Raw genomic sequence first — 19777 nt, 5'->3', positions numbered from 1 at the left:
TGATCCACACATGAACAGTGATCTGAAGTGTATAGTTCAATGCATTTTGACAAATGCACACACCTATGTAACCTATACTTCTGTCAAGATATAGAATATTCTCAGTTGGTCAGCCAGTGGGAGAGGTGAGCTGGAGGCTGAACAGAGCAGAGTGCTCCCCCAGTATATAAGAACTGAAGATAGGGTGGAAAGAGCAGGTGGACTGGGGTGGAGGTCCTCAGGCAAGTGGTGTGTGCCTATGGTTTTCTTGTTAACACTACTATTAGAGAAAAGTGCTTTTCCCTCTCTCTCAGTGGTTTGTTTCATATGGAGGGAGCTCCTCTGGAATAACACCCTTGGCCTCTCTCTCTCTCCAGAAGAGAAGTCAATAATTTATTGGAAAATTTGAGAACAAACTGAGCACATTGCTTCCACTCCTCCATTTCTCTCTTTGGAAGTTAGACTGACCACAGAAGCATGCATTCTGTAGGACGTTGTAAAGGGACTTGCCCAGCAGGGAGACTTCAGTTTTCTAGGATAATCTGTAACTGGATGGGTAAGCCTCTCTTTATTTCTAGGGTTCACTATTAGAAAGTTAATTTATCCAATTATGTAAGTCACCTTCTCCAGTAATTGCTTTATCAGTAATAAAAGTAGTATGTTGACTTCTATCTTTTAATTGGTTTTGAACTCAGGAGAGGGAAAGAGTGGGTTATTGAGTGAGGATCCATAGAACTTCAACATTCAATTCACTGGATCAGAAGCCTTAAGAAATAACCAGGGAGTAGAATTTGGGGACCCAGCTAACATGTGAAGAGGCTTTTGATGAGGCCAGGATGCATAGCTTTAGTAAGCATGTATTTGTGATTGCATGGTTTGTGGTAGCTTACATGGAGCCATGTGGCTGGCTTGTTTATGGATGGAGTTGATTTTTATCAATTGCAACTGGACAGGCAACTTCAGGTTTTTGGTGGTAGATATGTGAGACTTTCTCTTTGGTGGGTCCCCACAACTCTCAGGACTTTATCCACAGGTGAGGATCTGTTTTTGTGGAGGCAGGACTGTGGGTTGACTTTAGGGTACAAGGGCGGATCTTTCCCTGCCTTCAGCCAAAATGCCTCTAAGTGTATGTGGGTGGCCTCAACATTTGTAAGGGCAGGATTTAGGCAGACACGACTCTGGGCCAGGGTGCTAGGGGAGTGGGGTGGGTAGGACACGGCTCAGCTGACTGGCCTCAGCAGATGCCTGCTACACAGGATCTAGCAAGCACGTGCTGGCCACACTGCTCTCAGAAATGGCACAACCACAGTAAAAGTGAGAGCCTTAGGTATAATGGCTACAGTTTATCCTTGTACTACACAGGTATTAGAATTAGAGTTAGCATTTGTGCGTGGGCCATGTAGGTCACAGAGATGCTGGTGGATTACAGTGCCTTAAAAAATAGGTAGCTGAAGCAAGGCTTCAATCATGGAGGAAAGAGAGTCCTTCCGTATATGAGCTTTCTAGACATGGGGGGTGAAGAACAGTTGTGTATCAGTTGTATTATTCATCAGTATGGATAGGCTTCTCCAAATTTGATCCAAAATAATGTTGTTTTGAAATTACTTCACCCAAGAAAGAGAACCATGGAGAGACTAACCTTCTCTTAGACATGTTGAGAAAACCAGAATCGATGAATAAAAATGGGGAAAGGAGATGCATCTTGATCTAATTGCTCTTGAAGAGGATATAAGGACAGAGTAAGATGTCTGAATCTTTATTAGCTCAGAAACAGTGATTAGATCCTAAATAAATCTAGAAAGATAAAAAAGTCTAGATTTTGTAGCTCATGACTGGAATGACTCACTCAAAAGGATTCCAAATTTAGTAAACCATTAAGAGACAGCTTCTTAAATTGAGAGAGATCATAGTATGAGCAAATTGTAAAGTTGTAGCTTATTTTTGTGTGTGTGTGCCAAAAGTATTCTATTGACTTACCAGTTTATCTACTGAGATCATTTGCCAAGAACATTCCAATTTGACTCTACCAGGTTTTCTCAGTACCTTCAACTGTATGGGAATTCAAAACACTTACAAAACCCCACACACAACCACAATGCCATTAAGGCACTCAAAACTTATTTCCTTAATATTATTTAATATTCAGCTAGCATTACAAAATTCAATTAGCATTCAAATTTCCCAGATTATGTCATTTTTTTTCCTGCTTGTTTTGGAATTGGAATCCAAATAAGATCCAATCATTAATATTAGCTTATAAGTTTCTTAGATCTATTTTAATCTATGCATTTGCTTCCATCTTTTTTTTTTTCTTTGAAATTTATTGGTTGAGGAACCTGAGTCATTTATCCTGCAGAATGCCCCACAGTATTCATGAATTGCTTGGATATTATTGAAAATGTTCTTTGTCTCATATATTGCTTGTGAATTAGTAGTTAGATCTAGAGACTAGATCAGATTCAGATTTGCTTTTTGATTTGACCTCTTGGGGCAAAGAGGTCATTTCTCTGGGAAGCTTGGAAAGAATGAATTGGCTATGTTCAACACAATTCCTCTGGCTCTCTTTAGCCAGACTCTGGCAGGATACACATATTCTGCTCTCCTCATCTATGAAGTAAAATTTAAAGGGGTCTTCCTTGGATGGGGTGGGAGATGGAGTGGGGAAGTAGGGAGTGCTACAGTTTTCTTGTACAATCTGTGAATGAGTGGGCTAGTTTCCCTAATCCTGGGGTTTAGGATCAAGAAGCCCAGTTACTAAATGATAAAGCCACATCTGTCGATGTCAACTTTATTAGTAGTGTTGTTATTTTAATCTCTCATTTGCCTTATGCTTTTGCATTCTCAACTGATTCAGAACTAGGGCAGAAAATGGGGTGGGGATTATTTATTGGAGTCTCTAAACTCTATAACAACCACCAAGGATCAATAGATGAGCTACTTACATTAGACAAGCTTCTGTGCCTGCCTTGCCCACAGGTCCTGTAAGAGTTGGTCATATTGACTGTATTCATCTCATTCTCTCACCCCTGGGCAATAACTGATTGGACCTGACCCAAGGCTACCAGTTAGATGCTTACTCTTTTTATCTTTCAGGAAATTCTACTAAGACACAGTGACTTTAATCATTTGACAGTAGGCACTCGAGCTGGATTGGGATGGCCATTTTCTGGCCCTGTGCATCGCTGATAACTAGGCACAGAGAGTTAGCTTTAGGGAAGCAGCATGGAGCAGGCACACAAAGAAGAGTGGAGATAAGAGATCAGGAGGCCTTTGAGAATCAGAGGGAGAAGCCTGGTTCACTGACCTCCTTATTCTAGTCCCCCAGGCTTTTTTTGGTCTTAGAGTGTGTGAGGTGGTCACTTCACCCTAAGTTGATGAGATGGAGGAATTACACTCATTGTACTTGCTGAAGAGACATCACCATAGTTTTCTGGAAGAATTTCATGACAGGCTCACTTGAGGTAGGAGGTGAGAAGCCAAGGAGGTCGAGTATGGACAAAACATCTCCTGGAGCAAGGAAAAGCATTTGCTTACTCTGGAGAGAGAGGGAAGAAAGAGAGTAAGAGTGTGGAGGGTAGAGTCTGTGACATTGATGTGACACTTCCCATTTCCACTCTTCCAAAGTTCTAGAGTTCTTATCTCTTCAAAAGGAAATTTTCAATATTCTTAGTGAAAATTGATGAAGGGGCTATGCTTGCTGCCTGGATTCATGTGGAAGAATCAAGGCAGCATGAGGGAGTGTGGGAGCCCTGAGTGTGTGTGGATGTAGTAGAAGTGGATCAGAGGGTATAGAACTTTGGGCTTGAAACTGAGATTTAGAACTAATTGTAATTGGATGCCATCGGGTCACTTGGAAGGGAAGCCTCCCTCACTTCCTCTTTTATTTTTTTTTTTAATTTTTTTTTCAACGTTTTTATTTATTTTTGGGACAGAGAGAGCATGAACGGGGGAGGGGCAGAGAGAGAGGGAGACACAGAATCGGAAACAGGCTCCAGGCTCCGAGCCATCAGCCCAGAGCCTGACGCAGGGCTCGAACTCACCGACCGCGAGATCGTGACCTGGCTGAAGTCGGACGCTTAACCGACTGCGCCACCCAGGCGCCCCCCTCACTTCCTCTTTTAAAGGGCAGTGTCCTCTGATCAATATGAAGACCTCAAAGCTTTGGTCATATTGCCCTTCAAATTTATCCTCTCTGCTAGGCTATCTGTCATTGTGGTTATTTCCCCCTGCCTTCAGTGTAGCCTGTCACCACCAGGAGCTCCTCCTCACAGACACCTTGAGATCTCCAGTACATCAAAGGAGGAGGTGTTTGGGGCAGATCTTCCCTCTCCTCCCAGGTCTCTCCCTCTAGTCTCTCTCAAATTACCAACAGCCTTAATGGTTATATGCAGGTGTCTTCATGGAAGAGTTGAAGCCATTCAGAAGGGAGATTCACTGTCAGAGAGGGGAAGGATAAAGTGCTCCTAAATTTTTTTTTGAGACTTTTCCTTTAGTTCTCAAAGGGGTGGCATGTACAGCTCTAGATCATTTAGGCTCCCTGAATTTCAGCTGTATAACTTTTCCTTCTTATGGGCCTCCTTTTAAAATTTGTTCCATTTGAAACCCCACCAGTTTCCTCACCTATCATATAGGAAGGGATCTCACTTCTTGGGTCTTCTCTCTTCAAATTCACCATCCTCACCATACCCCAAAGCCCCAGTCTCTGTGTGTCAATTTGAGATGAGCCCCCAGGATGTTAAGCTAGTTAAACATGGTGACTGTTGTCACTCAAGTCTTGAAGAATTGTTATGTGTGGGGGGGGGGGGCGGGGGTGGGAGGAAGGAAGAAGAGGAAGAGGTTCTGGATCTGTACTTAGTTGTGGATTTAGATTTTTCTGGCCAGATTTCCTTTTCCATATTCCTACATGTGTGAGCAGGAATCATGTCAGTTCATTTGATGGATAGAATTGTTATATTAGCTCATCCACTGCTCCCAGGAACAGACATTAATTTTTAGAGAGTACTATCTAGACTCATACTGAAAAAGGATATATTTCCTCAATTAGAAGGACATCTCGCCTTTTTCCCAGAGTTAGTGGGCCCCATTATTGTTCAGAAAAGAGGTCTGGTTTCTTTCCTGCTCTGCCTGGGAAGCTATTGAAAGAATAAATAAGCTATATTATCCTTTAATGGCTCCTCCCTTTTGTTAATTCAGGAAAGCCTCCAGACTCAATAAATTGTTTCAATAGTCTGCGTTGGGAACTGGGGTAGCTGCCAATTCTTTTACAATAAACCCACCTTCTCTTAAATTAACCAAGATAGTTTCTGTTCCTTGCAACCAACTTATCCTTGTCTAGAAGTGAAAGGGGTTCTGGCAAGCATGTTTACAAGCAATAGAGCCTCAGAAGATGTGGATACCATCTCCAGCATTGCTGCATGGTGCCAAGTGGTAAAGATTCTTTTATCCTGGGAAGAGCAGTTTGGTGAAGTGTAGCCAGCTTGAGTGGGCTTCTGCTTATTGCAAAAAAGTAATGCCTGAGTAGAATCCAATATAATAGAGGCCTGGAGAAATATGTGAGGAACCCTTGGCATGATTTCTTATTCTGCCATGTCTGGTAGTAAAGTTCACCTTTAACATATTAGTACAATTCTAGGCGAATTCACCAAGTGTTCAGACTCTTCTGGTATGAAGGTTTGGGTCAGTTCACCTCGTAAGGAAACCCTACTGGTTAAAAGTCTAGGCAACATGAGATTCATTATAGAGAACAGACAAAATAAAGACCAGGTCTACTTCTAAAACTCAACCATCATTTTCTCATCCAACTGGGATGGGATTTTATTTGAATGTAAATTGAGCTTATTTTTATTTTGTATGTTTAACTCAATCTGTTTTCTGAGCTGTTTAACTCCAGTCTTAACCAACTTCCCTTTCTCTCTCTGTCTCTCTTTCCCTCTTCCTCACAATATTTGACACTTCAAATCTTCCCAGTTTCTTTTGCCTTCTCATTCTAATGGTCCCTGACTGACTGAAAGGGTATGAGAGGGAGTCCTTGACTTGGCGATCACAAGCTTCAGTCAAGGACACTGTAGTGCAGGCCACTTTCCGAGAGAGAGAGAGAGAGAGAGAGAGAGAGAGAGAGAGAGAGAGAGGTGTCAGGAGGTCTTTCTGCAAGCCTCCTCTCCAAGATCCAGGTCCCGCAAAGTTTGTGCACTACGTGGGTAAGTGGAAAGTTCCCCTCTGGTTATTGCTTTCAGTTTCAACCAATACACTATGTGTTGGCCTCTTAAGGCATCTTCTGGAGGCTTAGGTCCTAGATCTAGCCTGGGATCATGGGGAAGCTTAAAAAGTTCAGCCATAGAAACAGCTTCTTTTTTCCTCCCCTTCACTCAGGTGTGTAGATGGAACAATCCAAGGCCCATGAGGAGCCTAAGCAAAGGGTTATTTACAGAGGAGGAAATAGACACAAAGCAAAGTAGTGCATTCCTTTCTATCCTTTCTCAACTTAAAAAAATTTTTTTTAACGTTTATTCATTTTTGAAAGACAGAGAGTGAGCGGGGAAGGGTCAGAGAGAGAGGGAGACACAGAATCTACAGCAGGTTCCAGGCTCTGAACTGTCAGCACAAAGCCCCTACACAGGGCTCAAACCCACGAACCCTTGAGATCATGACCTGAGGCGAAGTCAGATGCTTAATTGACTGAGCCACCCAGGCTCCCCCCTTTCTCAAGTTTTGTTGCCAGAATATCACCGTAGTCAACAGGCTCTCCTTCAGTGTGGGCACGTCTGGCAATGAATGTGATGGTGACTCCTCTCGGACTGGTGTGCTGCTTCAGAGAAAGCCAAGGAGCATCAGTGACACCATCAGGGTTCACTACTCCAACCATTGTAGTCCTGACCTGTGACCAAACTCAGTCTGCCTATGGTGTTTCCCAGACCTCCGTCACTGCTTCTCACTGGTCTCTCTCTCCCAGGGTTGCCTATCAAAAGCAGAGGCTTAATTCTTACTAACATATTTATTCCTAAAGACTGTCATTGCAAGCATGATCTACTGCTTGCTGGTGCTCTACCTTTAGCAAAGCAAACTTTGTGTTGTTGTTTTTTTCAATCAACAAATTTGTATCGGGCACTTTAATGTTCTAGGTTCTTCTGTGCTTAATACTTGTTATTAAAACTAAGAACTAAAATATGTGTGGTAACCAGTTGTGGATAGGTGTAAGATTACATTTACTTTTTTATTCAAAACTGTATGCTCCAATCTAAACATACTCATCCTTCTCATAACCCTCACATCCCTTTCCAGGGTGAGGCAGGCTTGCAGTGAACATCCTAGATTGTTTTCATTATAGCAACTTCAGCAGAAGGTTCTTACAACACTTCCCCCAAAGGATAAAATCAACAATAATAATATTCCCACAATCAAGGTAAACCATGTCAGAAGGTATATATTGAGAGTGCTGATCGAGGTCCTGAAGAATTTCAGAAACTGCTCTCCTGTATTCTTACCTGCCAATTTTAAATGGTCTCAAATGCTGATGGAAGAAATCACTTCTCCATTAATTGCTTTGTGATTTTATTCATACTGATCATTTCTTGTCAAGATGTGGCTTTCAGGTAAAATGGAAGATTTCTTTGTCTCATCTATCAGAGAAACTTGTGAGATTGTTATTGGTAACATTTGGGGTAGCTCGCTCACCCCATAGTATTAACTAGAGTAATTTATTAACTAAGGGCAGTATTAACCAGAGGTGTGTGGGTCAGTAGGGTAGCCATTTGCCACATGTGGCTGTTAAGCTCTTGAAATGTGAGTTGTGTGACTGAGGACTTAATTATTTTTATAAAAATTTTTTAATGTTTGTTTATTTTCGAGAGACAGAGAGAGACAGAGCGGGAGCAGGGGAGTGACAGAAAGAGGGAGACACAGAATCCGAAGCAGGATCCAAGCTCTGAACTGTCAGCACAGAGCCATATGTGGGGTTAGAACCCACAAACTGAGATCATGACCCAAGCTGAAGTCGGATGCCTAACTGACTGAGCCACCCAGATGCCCCCCTAATTTTAATTTTTAATTGTAGTTAAAATTAAGATTTAAACAGCCACATTTGGCTAGTAGCTACCATAACTGGACAGTGCTGGTTAGAGAAATCCTTAGACAGATATAGGAAAATTGGTTTTGGATCACACTGCTTGTATTAGGCTTTACCAAGTGACACTCTAATCTGACTTCCTGAGGATCCTTCACCTCCTAGCTTAATTGCAAAGAGCAGTTTCCATTCTTCCTTTGAGGATTTACACTGGAATTTTACAGCATTTATAAGTATAAGCAACATCCAGACATTGTAGTTTTCTATCTCTATAAACTTTCCTATTCTAGTTGGAGCCATATAAGTATATGGTTTCCTCCATATATTGTACAAATTTTCCAGTTGTAGAAGTATAGATCAGTATATATCTATCTTTCCCTTTTCCTTCCTTCCTTCCTTCCTTCCTTCCTTCCTTCCTTCCTTCCTTCCTTCCTTCCTTCCTTCCTTCCTTCCTCTTGCCCACTACCACACCCTTTCTTCTTTCCTTCCTTCCCTTCTTTCTCGCTCTCTTTTTTAACATAAATCTCTAGCCCACATCAGGAGGACAGCTCCACCCCCCTCCTATATTCCCCCACCTAATGAACTTCCAAGCAAACTAACTTTTGGCTGAATTTCATGCCTCTAAAACCAGCTCCTCCTCTTCCCCTTAGTCTGTTTCCTTGATCCAGGCCCTGAAGCAGCCCTGTGTACTCCTGTGGAGCAGGAGTGCCTTGCTTATTGGTCTCTGGCCCATTCATTGTGTGGCTTAGATGCACCTTGATGACAGCAAGGATGTCTTAAATGTTGTGTCCTGACTGTGTCAATTAATACGTCTTTCATCTAACTCTTCACAATAAGGAGAAGTCATAATTAATCTGCAGCTTCCACAAACAGACAAATTGACTAGCTTGGGGCAGTAGACTGATTTTGTATAGTATATTATCTCCATGAGATTCAGTGGATTACTGTGATACCATCACATTTGGGACTTGATACCACAAAGCTGGGATCCCAGCCTCAAGGATCATGCCATCTGTCACAGGGACCATTCTCACTCTTGGATTAAATGGGTAAATTTGCAGACCTATGAAAACATTGTTACTTTTTTTTTAGAGCCTCTCAACTGCCATACCTGGCTGGTTTAGTGAATGGATTATTATTCATATGGTCTGGTTCTGAGAGTTTTCTCTTCTGCTTTTAAAATTCACTGAATCCACATAGGATAAGAAATATTCAGTAGGGTACTTTGTGTTTGCAGTATTGCTAAACTATGTCAAATGCCTTAAAGTAGGATGGGACGGCACAGCCAAAGCTGCTCTTTGGTAGGATAAAGTTCACTTCTCCCACTTCCCTAGTTGAATTGATTAGCAGCTATCTCTTTTTAAGACACCAGACAAATGATAGTTATTTTTCAAACAAAATCTCACAACTAAACACCATCCAGCTAATGTAGTGCTAAATCTTATGAGTCCAGGGGCACCTGGGTGGCTCAGTTGGTTAAGTGTTCGACTTGAGCTCAGGTCATGATCTCATGGTTCATGAGTTTGAGCCCTGCTTCATGAGTTTGAGCCCCGCATCGGGCTCTGTGCTATAGCTCAGTGCCTGGAGCCTGCTTTGGAGAGCCTCCCTCTCTCTCTGCCCCTCCCCTGCTCTCTCTCTCTCTCTCTTAATCTCTCTCTCTCTCAAAAATAAACATAAAGAAAAAATCTTATGAGTATGATTATTTCTCAGTTGTGATAGACACTGGATAGTACATAATGACTTCTGGTACTTCTTGGGTCCAGCCTGAGATACACAGGGAGCTCTTTGTACTAAGATGAATGTGGTTTCAGGACTCTAGCTTGTACAGTTTCCTGTTTGTCGCCACTGGTCTGGAATTGCTGCCCATGGCACTGTGGTCAAGCCTGTCTTCTGTGCCCCATTCTATCTCTCAGTCTAGAGGGCTGCCCTGTGAGAAGTAGGGCACACCATTTCCTAGTGATCCGCCCTCTCCTTTATTATTATTTCGTCCTGGGTCAAAGGCTATAGTTGAGAAAAGCCATATTAGCTTAAGGCAGAGGGCTGCAGTGGCTTTGATGGTGGTTATCTGCCCAAGAATGCCTCCCCCCAACTTAGAGCCCACTGAGTTCCTCCGATTACAGAAGGAGGTTCAATAGAGTCTATTCAGTAAGTGCTTCCAGGCTTTTAACCTTTTGGAAGGTCCTAGGATATTTTTGCAGGAAGAGCTCAATTCCCACATGCTGATAGTTGGTTCCAATAGCAATAATTACATACTCTAAAACTGGGCTCCTGCCAACCTCGGTTTCATCTCAGGTGCATGATGCTGTAATCTGCCCAGTGTCCCTCGGCCGAAACATCTATCCATGCCATATTGATTAACTTCATTGTTAAAATTGTTTTTTTCCTCCCCTAATCCTTTTGGTAGGTGTCTATATGAGTAATGGTTTCCTAGGGCTGCCATAACCAATTACCACAAATTTAGTGGCTTAAAAAATAGACATTTATTCTCTCCCAGTTCTAGAGGGTGGAAGTAGGAATCAGTGTTGGTAGAGGTACACATGGCCAGAGGTTCTGAGGGAGAATCCATTCTATGCCTGTCTCCTAGCTTCTGGCAGCTGCTGGTGATCCTTGGTGTTCCTTGTCTTGTGGCTGCTCTCCAATCGCTGTCTCAATCTGCATATCATCTCTTTTTTTTTTTTTTTCTGTGTCTCTGTGTTTTCTCCTTTTCTTACATGGGCACCGTTCATTGAATTTAGGACTTATTTTAAATTAAAAAAATGTTTATGTATTTGGGGGGGAGGGGCAGAGAGAGGGAGAGAGAGAATCCTAAGCGGGCTCCATTGTCAGCACAGAGCCTGACATGGGGCTTGATCTCAAGAACCTGTGAGATCATGACCTCAGCCAAAATCAAGAGCCAAATGCCTAAACAACTGAGCTACCCAGGCACCTCTAGGACCCATTTTAAAACTGGAATGATCCTATCTCAATATCTTTAATGTAATTACATCTGCAAAGACTCTATTACCAAATAAGGTCACATTCACAGGTATCAGGGGTTAGAACTTGGACATATATTTTTTGGGACAATATTCAACTCACTAAAAATACGAGATACAAAAATAGTGGTTTGATTTAATAGTATGCCTGAATTTTATAAAAAGCATCCTCAAACCTTTTGGTCATAATTTACCATTTTAGGATCTTCCATCCAGTTGGTGATTTTGACTTCTGGAGTCAATTTGGATTCTTAACTTCCTGTTGCCCCAAACTTCTAGCTCTCTTAATTGCCAGTGGCACAGAGCTCCCTCATTGTGTGGAATGGCCTTACCCCTTCCGTAGACAGGATGTTTATGACAAAAGGTGGAAGGTAGTGCCTGTCCACTGAGGCTCATTCCCTGTTAAATGCATGGTTCTGCCTGTGTTGTACACTGTTACTTTTGATTCAAGGGTAAAGTCCCTGGAGGATACTCAGTTTGTTTGGGCAGCTGAAGGTAAGGTTCCAGGTCAATAAACTCACATAGCCATTCCTCATCCTTTCTTGGACATTCCCCCCCCCCCCCCCGCCCATTTAATAATCAAAGACTGACAGCCTGTATTGCTACATGAGACAGAGAGTTCCAGTTTACAAAATAACTCAGCAACCTCTGGTGAATCTCTCCACTAGCTTCTAGTGGTAAGCCAGCAATTGTTTTTCAAAAACAGCATAATTCTCAGAGGCTGGAAACATTGTCTTTGTCTAAAACCCTAAATACTTCTGCTATATTTTTCATCTTAGGGTCTGCCTACCCACCCCCCTACCCAAAACATTTTATGAGAGAGGCAGAAATCACATAGACCTCAAGTCTTATCTTTCTTTCCAACTTATGGGACCCAAGGGCTAGAGCTGACCAGACTGTGCCTTGTAACTTGGCCAGGGCTGGTCACTGAAGCTCCTCTGAACCCTGTCCAAAGTACGTGTCCTTTTGGATAACCCAAGATATGGAGTAAGAATTCCAAGGTGTAGCATATGCTGACTCTAAAACCCAAAGTTAATGGAACCTGAAGACTCCTTGTAGAAAATAGACAATTAAATTAACAGTTGCCCAAATATAATGGATCTTGCAAAAATTAATGGAATGCTTCACTACCTGTCATAGGCTTAAGTACCACTACTTCTTAATCCCTGTCTTCTGGATTCCTCGTAGTGGCTCCCGAGACCTGATGGCACATAATCATCCCCTCAGGTATAATATTAAGAACTGCAGTGCCTCTGCCACTTTTGTTTCATGGGATCTTTTCAACATCACCTGACCAGTGAGAAAAGAAGAGAGAAACAAGGATGCAGAATGATACCACCTAAGGCATTTGTAACCTAGTCTGTCCCTTTTAGTGGTTTCCTGTGCCCTCCTCTGATTTAAAGTAAAGGGAACATCCAACTATTCTTTTTGTTTAATGTTTATTTATTTTTGAGAGACAGAAAGAGAGAGAGAGAGAGAGAGAGAGAGAGAGAGAGAGAGAACAGGGGAGGTGCAGAGGGAGAGGAGGACAGAGAAAATGAAGCAGGCTCCATGCTGACAGCAGAGAGCCTGATACAGGGCTTGAACTCACAAACTGTGAGACCATGACCTGAGCCAAAGTTGGATACTTAACCAACTGAACCACCCAGGTGCCCCTCCAACTATTTTTTTTTCTTTTTTTTTTTTTTTTTAAATTTTTTTTTTCAATGTTTATTTATTTTTTGGGACAGAGAGAGAGCATGAATGGGGGAGGGGCAGAGAGAGAGGGAGACACAGAATCGGAAAGAGGCTCCAGGCTCTGAGCCATCAGCCCAGAGCCCGACGCGGGGCTCGAACTCACGGACCGCGAGATCGTGACCTGGCTGAAGTCGGACGCTTAACCGACTGCGCCACCCAGGCGCCCCTCCCTCCAACTATTTTTGATACTGGCAGAGACAGAGAGCCATCCTTGAGCAGATCTTTGTTAGGCAGACATATTCCAGGCAGATTTAACCCAGATGAAAGGTGTAGTGGCTTTTTTTCTTTTTTTAACAAAGCCAAATCCTTCCTCATAGTATGACAAATTCTAGGACGGGGATGGACCAGTGTAGGAAAGGAACCCTTAACAAGTAGAGTAGGCAATACCTTTGTTTTAGTTTTTTAAAGCATGTGTTTGCTCCACCACCATAGCATTCCATTCATTTTTGCAAGATCCATTATTTCTGGGCAACTGTTAATTGAATTGTCTATGTCCTAAAGGGAGTCTTCATGTCCTATTAACTTTTCCTACAGAGAATCTCATACTTCTACAGAATGGAGAAGGCCATTGAGGGGGCAACCTATGTAAGGGAATACTGTGATACTATGGTGATTAATTAATAGATATATTAGTTTCCCAGGGTTATCAAGGTAAATTACCACAGACTGTGGCCTAAAACAACAGAACTTTATTCTCTCACAGTTTTGGAGGCTGGAAGTCTGAAATCAGAGTGTTGCTGGGCCATGCTCCCTCCAAAACTTCTAGGGAAGAACCTTTCCATGCCTCTTTCAGCTTCTGGTCATTTCAGGCCTTCCTTGGCTTCTGGCAGCATAATTCCAATCTCACTTCCATCATTGGATGGTGTTCTCCCTGTGTGCCTCATGTCCCCTTCTTATAAGGATACCAGTCATATTGGATTAAGGACCCATGCTTCTGTAGTATGATCTCATCTTGATTACATCTGCAAAGATCCTGTTTCCAAATAAGAACATATTCACGGGCATCAAAGGTTAGCACTTGAATATATATATATATATATATATATATATATATATATATATATATAAATTAAATTTTTTGGGCGGGGGTGGGGGACACAATAAACCTACAACCAGTGGGTTTCTACTTTTAATGCCTACACCAAGGAGTTTGAGGGAGTGGGTAGCAGCCACACTCCAGAAATCTTTAAGATCAAGTTATACTGCCTTAGGGGGTATCATTCTGCATTCTTGTTTTCTTTTTCCCTCATCTTAATTGGAAACTGCAATATGGCTTCTTCTTGGATACTCCATGATCAACATTGTAATACTGTAATTTCTGTCAATCTGGGCTTTGTTGACTCAGGGCATTCTTCTGGGTTGCCCCAAGTTTTTTTCTTTTTTTTTTTTTTTAACCTACCTTTTGGGCTCCTATTTTTCAACACCAGCCAGTTCCTATGACTTTTATACTTAAGGTTTTAGAGAGACCAGTAGAATCATCAATGGCTTTATTCCTAAATTTTAAGCTCCTTGTTCTACATATCCAGAGAGGGATTTAGCAGGCCTTTGAAAAATACCTACCCATGTAGTCTTGCTTCCAAATGCTTTTGACTCCCTTAGCATTGCTCAAGGCTGGTGATTCTTTCATATGCTTCCTCTGGTAGCATTGTGATTGACTAATTCTGGCAGTGCTGAGATTTTTAAAACAGATATACCATCCATGTTTCTAGGGAAGCTCAAGAAGTGGGCCTAATTTGCCAAAAGGTAATTATCAGCTCTCTGATCACTGATGGGTGAAGGAATTCAGGCTAAAGCCTACCAATGCATGATACTTTCCTAGCTATAGAATTTGGTTCTGAAATGGCCATGTAACCCAGTGGAAGGCAAGTAGATTCTGGGTGGCTTCTGGGAAATAGATGTCCTAAATTATAAGATGGTCCCTTTTTTTCTCCTGATGGTATGCACAGATATGAAGCCTGAAACTGCTGTAGCCACCTTGTGCCTAGCTTGGGAATGAAGCTGACACTTGTAGGGGGGAACAACTGAGAGATCTGTAGAGAACTAGATTTGAAGCTGTGACTGATCCACAATTAATCATCACTCTATGGTAGTGTTTTTCAATTATGTTTAGATTGGATTTCTTGTTTTTAAGAACTGAATTGGGTTTTCTGTTCCCTTAGTTTGAAAGCATTTTATCTGGCACATCCTGATGGGTCTCTTTGAGCAAATACAGGTCTAATGGAAGAAATGGTGATTCCCATCAGGCTCCCAAGGGAGTCCACTTCCTCTGTGCTAAGCAGAGGACTCAGGCTCCATAACCTCATATCTGTAGAAGTCAGTCATCAGCTTAGCAACCCCAGAAATCTGGCAATAGATGCCATCCTTTGCAGTACTTCTGTGTCAGACCATGGATTTTTTCCATGTAACCATGCTGAGTAATACAGTTTCTTCCACAATTGTTATCAAGCACCCCTCATAGACTGGGTGAGGAGAGGAATAGAGTTTTCATCAGGATCAATGGATTGCTTGGATTCCTGAGCCTACACTCAGTTTACCAAGTACTGTTAAAGACAAGATGGGATTTTCCAAACAGATGACAGTAACAATTCATAATCCACAGTAAGTGGATCCTCTGTGTGCACTCTCTCCTGCTCTACAGCAGCAATTTCAAATCATCTTCACTCGCTGCAGATATTCTCACCAATTTCTAGAAAAAGTAAAAAAAAAAAAAAATCAGGCAGGAGCCACAACCAACCTCCATGAAAACAAAGACATACAAGCACCTGCTCTAACCCTTTGTTTTTTAATGTGTATTGATTTTGAGAGAGAGAGCGAGCGAGAGCAGGGGAGGAGTAGAGAGAGAGAATCCTGAACAGGCTCTGTATTGTCAGTGCACAGTCGTACCCACAGGAACTTGATCCCACCAACTGTGAGATCATGGCCTGAGCAGAAATCAGTAGTCAGTGGCTTAAGGGACTGAGCCACACAGGAGCCCCTACCCTAACCCTTTTAAGGGTTTCAGAGGAAGAGGTGTCTTGTCTGCCCTCCAAGCTTAGGGTGTAAGAGCTAGGTGTCCCGGGGCTTTACCCTTGAAACTCAAAGAAAGGGAGGTAAGAGAACTAGAAGAAAGAAAACAGGGTAATGCTACCCAACAGTAAGAGCTAGAGAAGCAGTAAAGGAAGCCTGTGGCTAAACCCTGGCGATGACTATTAGGAAAATACCAGAGGATGCCCCGCCTGCTGGTGCGCTTTGAGCAGCCTGTGCGGTCGTAAAGCCAGGCCTCCAACCTAAACGGTCTGGCGTCTGAGTCTGTAGGTTAGCTTCCCAGGGTGTCCCTGCCTACCGCTCCCAGCCCGAGGGCACAAATATAATCCTCAGAGGCGAGGGAGGCCGAAGGCGGTGGCTGTGGAAGCCCCTCAGGTTATCCTTGTGCCTCTCTTACATAGTTTCTTTGCCCACTCGATGTGCACAACAAAATTTTCCATGGCTCACCCTTTGCGGTGGTGAAAGTACATTCCAGAAAGAGACACACCAGCGAACTAGGCCCGGGGAGGGGAACTCAAATTTACAGGGAACAAATTTGGGGAAGGGGGGCGGATACTAAGCCAACCTGCTGCCCTGCGGGGGCTCCCGGGGCGGGGCAGCAGAAGGGGGAGCGCTTACAAAGAACCCCGCCGCCGCCATCCCGCGCCCCCCCTCCCCGTCCTGCCCCCCCCAACCCCCACCCCACGCCTCCCGGGACGGCCCGCTCCGCCTGCCTGAGTCACGGCTGGAGCTGGGGAGGAGCCGGGAAAGGAGGCCCCAGCCCAGAGTGCAGCCAGCGGCCGCAGGGAGAGCAGGCAGGGAGGCCGGAGATCATGGGGGAGAGCGCGCTGGAGCCGGGGCCTGTGCCCGCAGCGCCGGCGAGGGGCCCGGTGCACGCCGTGACGGTGGTGACGCTGCTGGAGAAGCTGGCCACCATGCTGGAGGCGCTGCGGGAGCGGCAGGGGGGCCTGGCTCGGAGGCAGGGAGGCCTGGCGGGCTCTGTGCGCCGCATCCAGAGCGGGCTGGGGGCGCTGAGCCGCAGCCACGACACCACGAGCAACACGCTGGCACAGCTGCTGGCCAAGGCGGAGCGCGTGGGCTCGCACGCGGACGCCGCCCAGGAGCGCGCCGTGCGCCGCGCAGCCCAGGTGCAGCGGCTGGAGGCCAACCACGGGCTGCTGGTGGCGCGCGGGAAGCTCCACGTCTTGCTCTTCAAGGTCAGTGACCACAGGCGTCCCTCACCTCCCGGCCACCATCTGGGCCAACCCCACCCCCCACCCCCCTTACCCGGCCGCCTACCACACCCGCATTCCTGACCGCGTCCGGTGGAACGGACTTGCAGAGCCGCACCCACTTCCCACCACGGTGCCCCATCCCTCAGAGCCTGAACGCAGCCTGGCCAACCAGGGTCGGCCAGCTCGAGCTCAGGCCACGTACACCGAATTTGCTCCAAGTCCCAGCCCATCCCTGAATGGAAATAACGGTGGCGGAAGTGCATCCTGCGACCGTTCCCTGCCTCCAATTCTTGCCCCTGCGACCACCAGCCTGCTTAAGCGGGTCCCACCTAATTTCCAAACTTTTGCAGTTTGCCAGTAGCTCCCCCTCTCCACCCCTGCCCCCTGCTCTCCCACGCCTGCCTTTTCTTTGCCCCTTGGGCCCGCCCCAAGGGTGGGGCGGTTCCCCGGTGTAATTGAGGAGAGAGGGCCAGGCTGCTGCGGGGTAGGGGACCGCCAGGGTCAGAGCTGTGTTCCTCACATGCAGGAGGAGGCTGAAATCCCAGCCAGCGCCTTCCAGAAGGCGCCAGAGCCCTTAGGCCCGGCAGACCAGCCCCAGCCTGGCCCAGAGCAGCCGGAGGCCGAAGTTGAGGAGAGCTCAGACGAGGAGCCTGTGGAGTCCAGGGCCCGGCGGCTTCGGCGCAGCGGGTTGCAGAAGGTACAGAGCCTGCGAAGGGCCCTCTCTGGTCGGAAAGGCCCCGCAGCACCAACGCCCACGCCAGTCAAGCCACCTCGCCTAGGCCCTGGCCGGAGGGCTGATGGCCAGCCAGAAGCCCGGCCTGCCCTGGAGCCCAAGTTGGAGCCAGAACCTCCACAGGACACCGAGGAAGATCCCGGGAAATCTGGGGCTGCTGAAGCCACGGTGCTCCAAGTAGAGAGTGCGGCCTGAGGGCTGGTGCTGTCTGCTTCTCTTGTGCCTATGCCTAGTCCCCAAATAAATCTCCCTCTCCCAATGCAGCATTCACGCCCAAATAAGGAGTGAATCCTGCACCCATAGCCCAGCTCTGGCCTTCCCTTCCCAGTGCCTTCAGTTTAGCCTGCATCCTCTAAAAGAGAAGCAGCCGCCCACTCCCCTTCAATAAAAGTAATGTCACCTAATCCAGACTCCATGTGAAGGGGTGGGAGGAAAAGGCTTGGAGGAGTAAGACAAATGTGGGAACCTGGAATGTGCCTTCAATTTCAACCAGATCATTATATCGTTTCTCAGGTTCCCACTGAGTCTTGGGCACATAGAAAAAACCTGCTGGCCATTTGCTTCTTGAGCACTTTACTCGTGGAGAGGCATCCAGTACAGTCTCTTGCTGTAGGTGCTCAATAAATGTCAACAAGTGGTTTTCCTTTTAGTTTCTTCTTCCTCTTCCATCTCTTAAAAGTTGGGCTTTCCACTATTCTCAGCCTTCTCTTTCTGGGTTGTCCTCTGTGAACAGACTGACTCCCAGGCTTTTGCCACCAGCCATACACACTCCAAGACCACTGTCCTGAGCCGCAGTTGAAATGTACCTCAAGTCAATGTCCAAAGGAAGCAATCTATCTTTTAATTAAGTTCAATTTCAATTTAATATTTATTGAGCACTTAGTATGTATCATTCAAAATGGCATCTCCTCTTGCGTTTTCTTTACCAATGAATGTCACCACCATCCACACAGAAACCTGGGAGTCCTCCCTGGAGGACTCCCTCTCTCTCTCAATGCCCTCCCCCATGGAAACAGTTACCTCTGCAGTCTGACCACTTTTTGAATACCCATGGCCACTGCTCTGTTTTAGGCCTTATCTTTCACCTGACCATTATTTGAACTGCCAATCTGATCCCATCGTCCTCCTGCTTCAGACCCTCAGTGGCTCCCCATCACCTTCAGAATAAAGTCTGAGTTCTTGAATATTCCTTCAGCATCTTTAATATAACTTTTTGTGATCTGGTTCCTGCCCATTTTTGTAGCCTCATCCTTTGTCACTTCTCCTCATTCTATTGAATTACACTGAGCTGTGTGCTCTCATTCTCATCTCTAACTCTCCTGCAAAACTCAGCAAGGCACCCCTGTTTCAGGGTCAGGTGCTTCTCTTCCTTGCTCCCAAAGACCTCCTCTACACCGCAGTGCTGTCTGGTTTGTGATTGATTGCAGTTACTCTCCCCATCCCATCCCACTACACTGTGGCTCCTCTGCTGTAGGGATTGTTTTATTAATTTCTGTATTCCCCATGCTAGATACCATGCCTGGCCCACAGTAGGCCCTCATGCAGCAAGAGCATCACAGAAGAAATGGGAAGTGCGAGGGGATTAGCTAGGGATGGGAGCATGGTCATCAGCCCATTCAATCAGTTATTGTCATATGAAAACATTTTTGAGTACCTAATGTGTTTGTAGGCCCTGTGTTAGGTCTTTGAACACCAAGATAACAATCCTGAGGCCTTTAGGGACTTCAGAGTTTAGGGAGATGCAAACATGATGATGTAAGTGTAATGATTGTTATGTTATTTTGAGACAAAAGAGGGAAGGGATGCAACCTAACCTGAAGGAGGATAAGTGGGGGATGTTTAAGGCCATATTCTTGGAAAAGGTAAATAGCGAGATGGAAAACAGGAATGGTGTGTGGCAGTAGAGCTCAGTGGTTATAGTTTGGCTTCTTAGTTCCTTCATCTTTTTTTTTTTAAGTTTATTTATTTTTGAGAGAGAGAGAGAGCGGGAAAGGGGCAGAGAGAGACGGGGTCAGGATACGAAGGAAAGTGCTGACAGCAGAGAACCCGATGTGGG

General features: G+C 45.0%; 1 protein-coding gene across 1 annotated transcript; it reads left to right on the top strand.

Moving 5' to 3' along the window:
* The first annotated feature begins 16482 nt into the window (after window positions 1–16482).
* Window positions 16483–18910, top strand: CAVIN3 (caveolae associated protein 3). The gene is made up of 2 exons (XM_023239511.2): window positions 16483–16970; window positions 17515–18910. The coding sequence occupies exons 1-2, from the start codon at window positions 16587–16589 to the stop codon at window positions 17914–17916; spliced, it is 786 nt and encodes a 261-aa protein (XP_023095279.2). The 5' UTR covers window positions 16483–16586; the 3' UTR covers window positions 17917–18910.
* Window positions 18911–19777: the final 867 nt, after the last annotated feature.

Source organism: Felis catus, chromosome D1, assembly GCF_018350175.1.
Source record: "Felis catus isolate Fca126 chromosome D1, F.catus_Fca126_mat1.0, whole genome shotgun sequence".
Taxonomy (NCBI): Eukaryota; Metazoa; Chordata; class Mammalia; order Carnivora; family Felidae; genus Felis; species Felis catus.
This window is presented reverse-complemented; position numbering and strand designations above follow the sequence as displayed.

Excerpts from the sequence above, each read along its gene's own strand:
- CAVIN3 (XM_023239511.2), top strand. The coding sequence starts at position 16,587 with ATGGGGGAGAGCGCGCTGGAGCCGGGGCCTGTGCCCGCAGCGCCGGCG. Across the intron at positions 16,971-17,514 it reads TCCACGTCTTGCTCTTCAAG|GAGGAGGCTGAAATCCCAGC; the intron begins GTCAGTGACCAC and ends CCTCACATGCAG.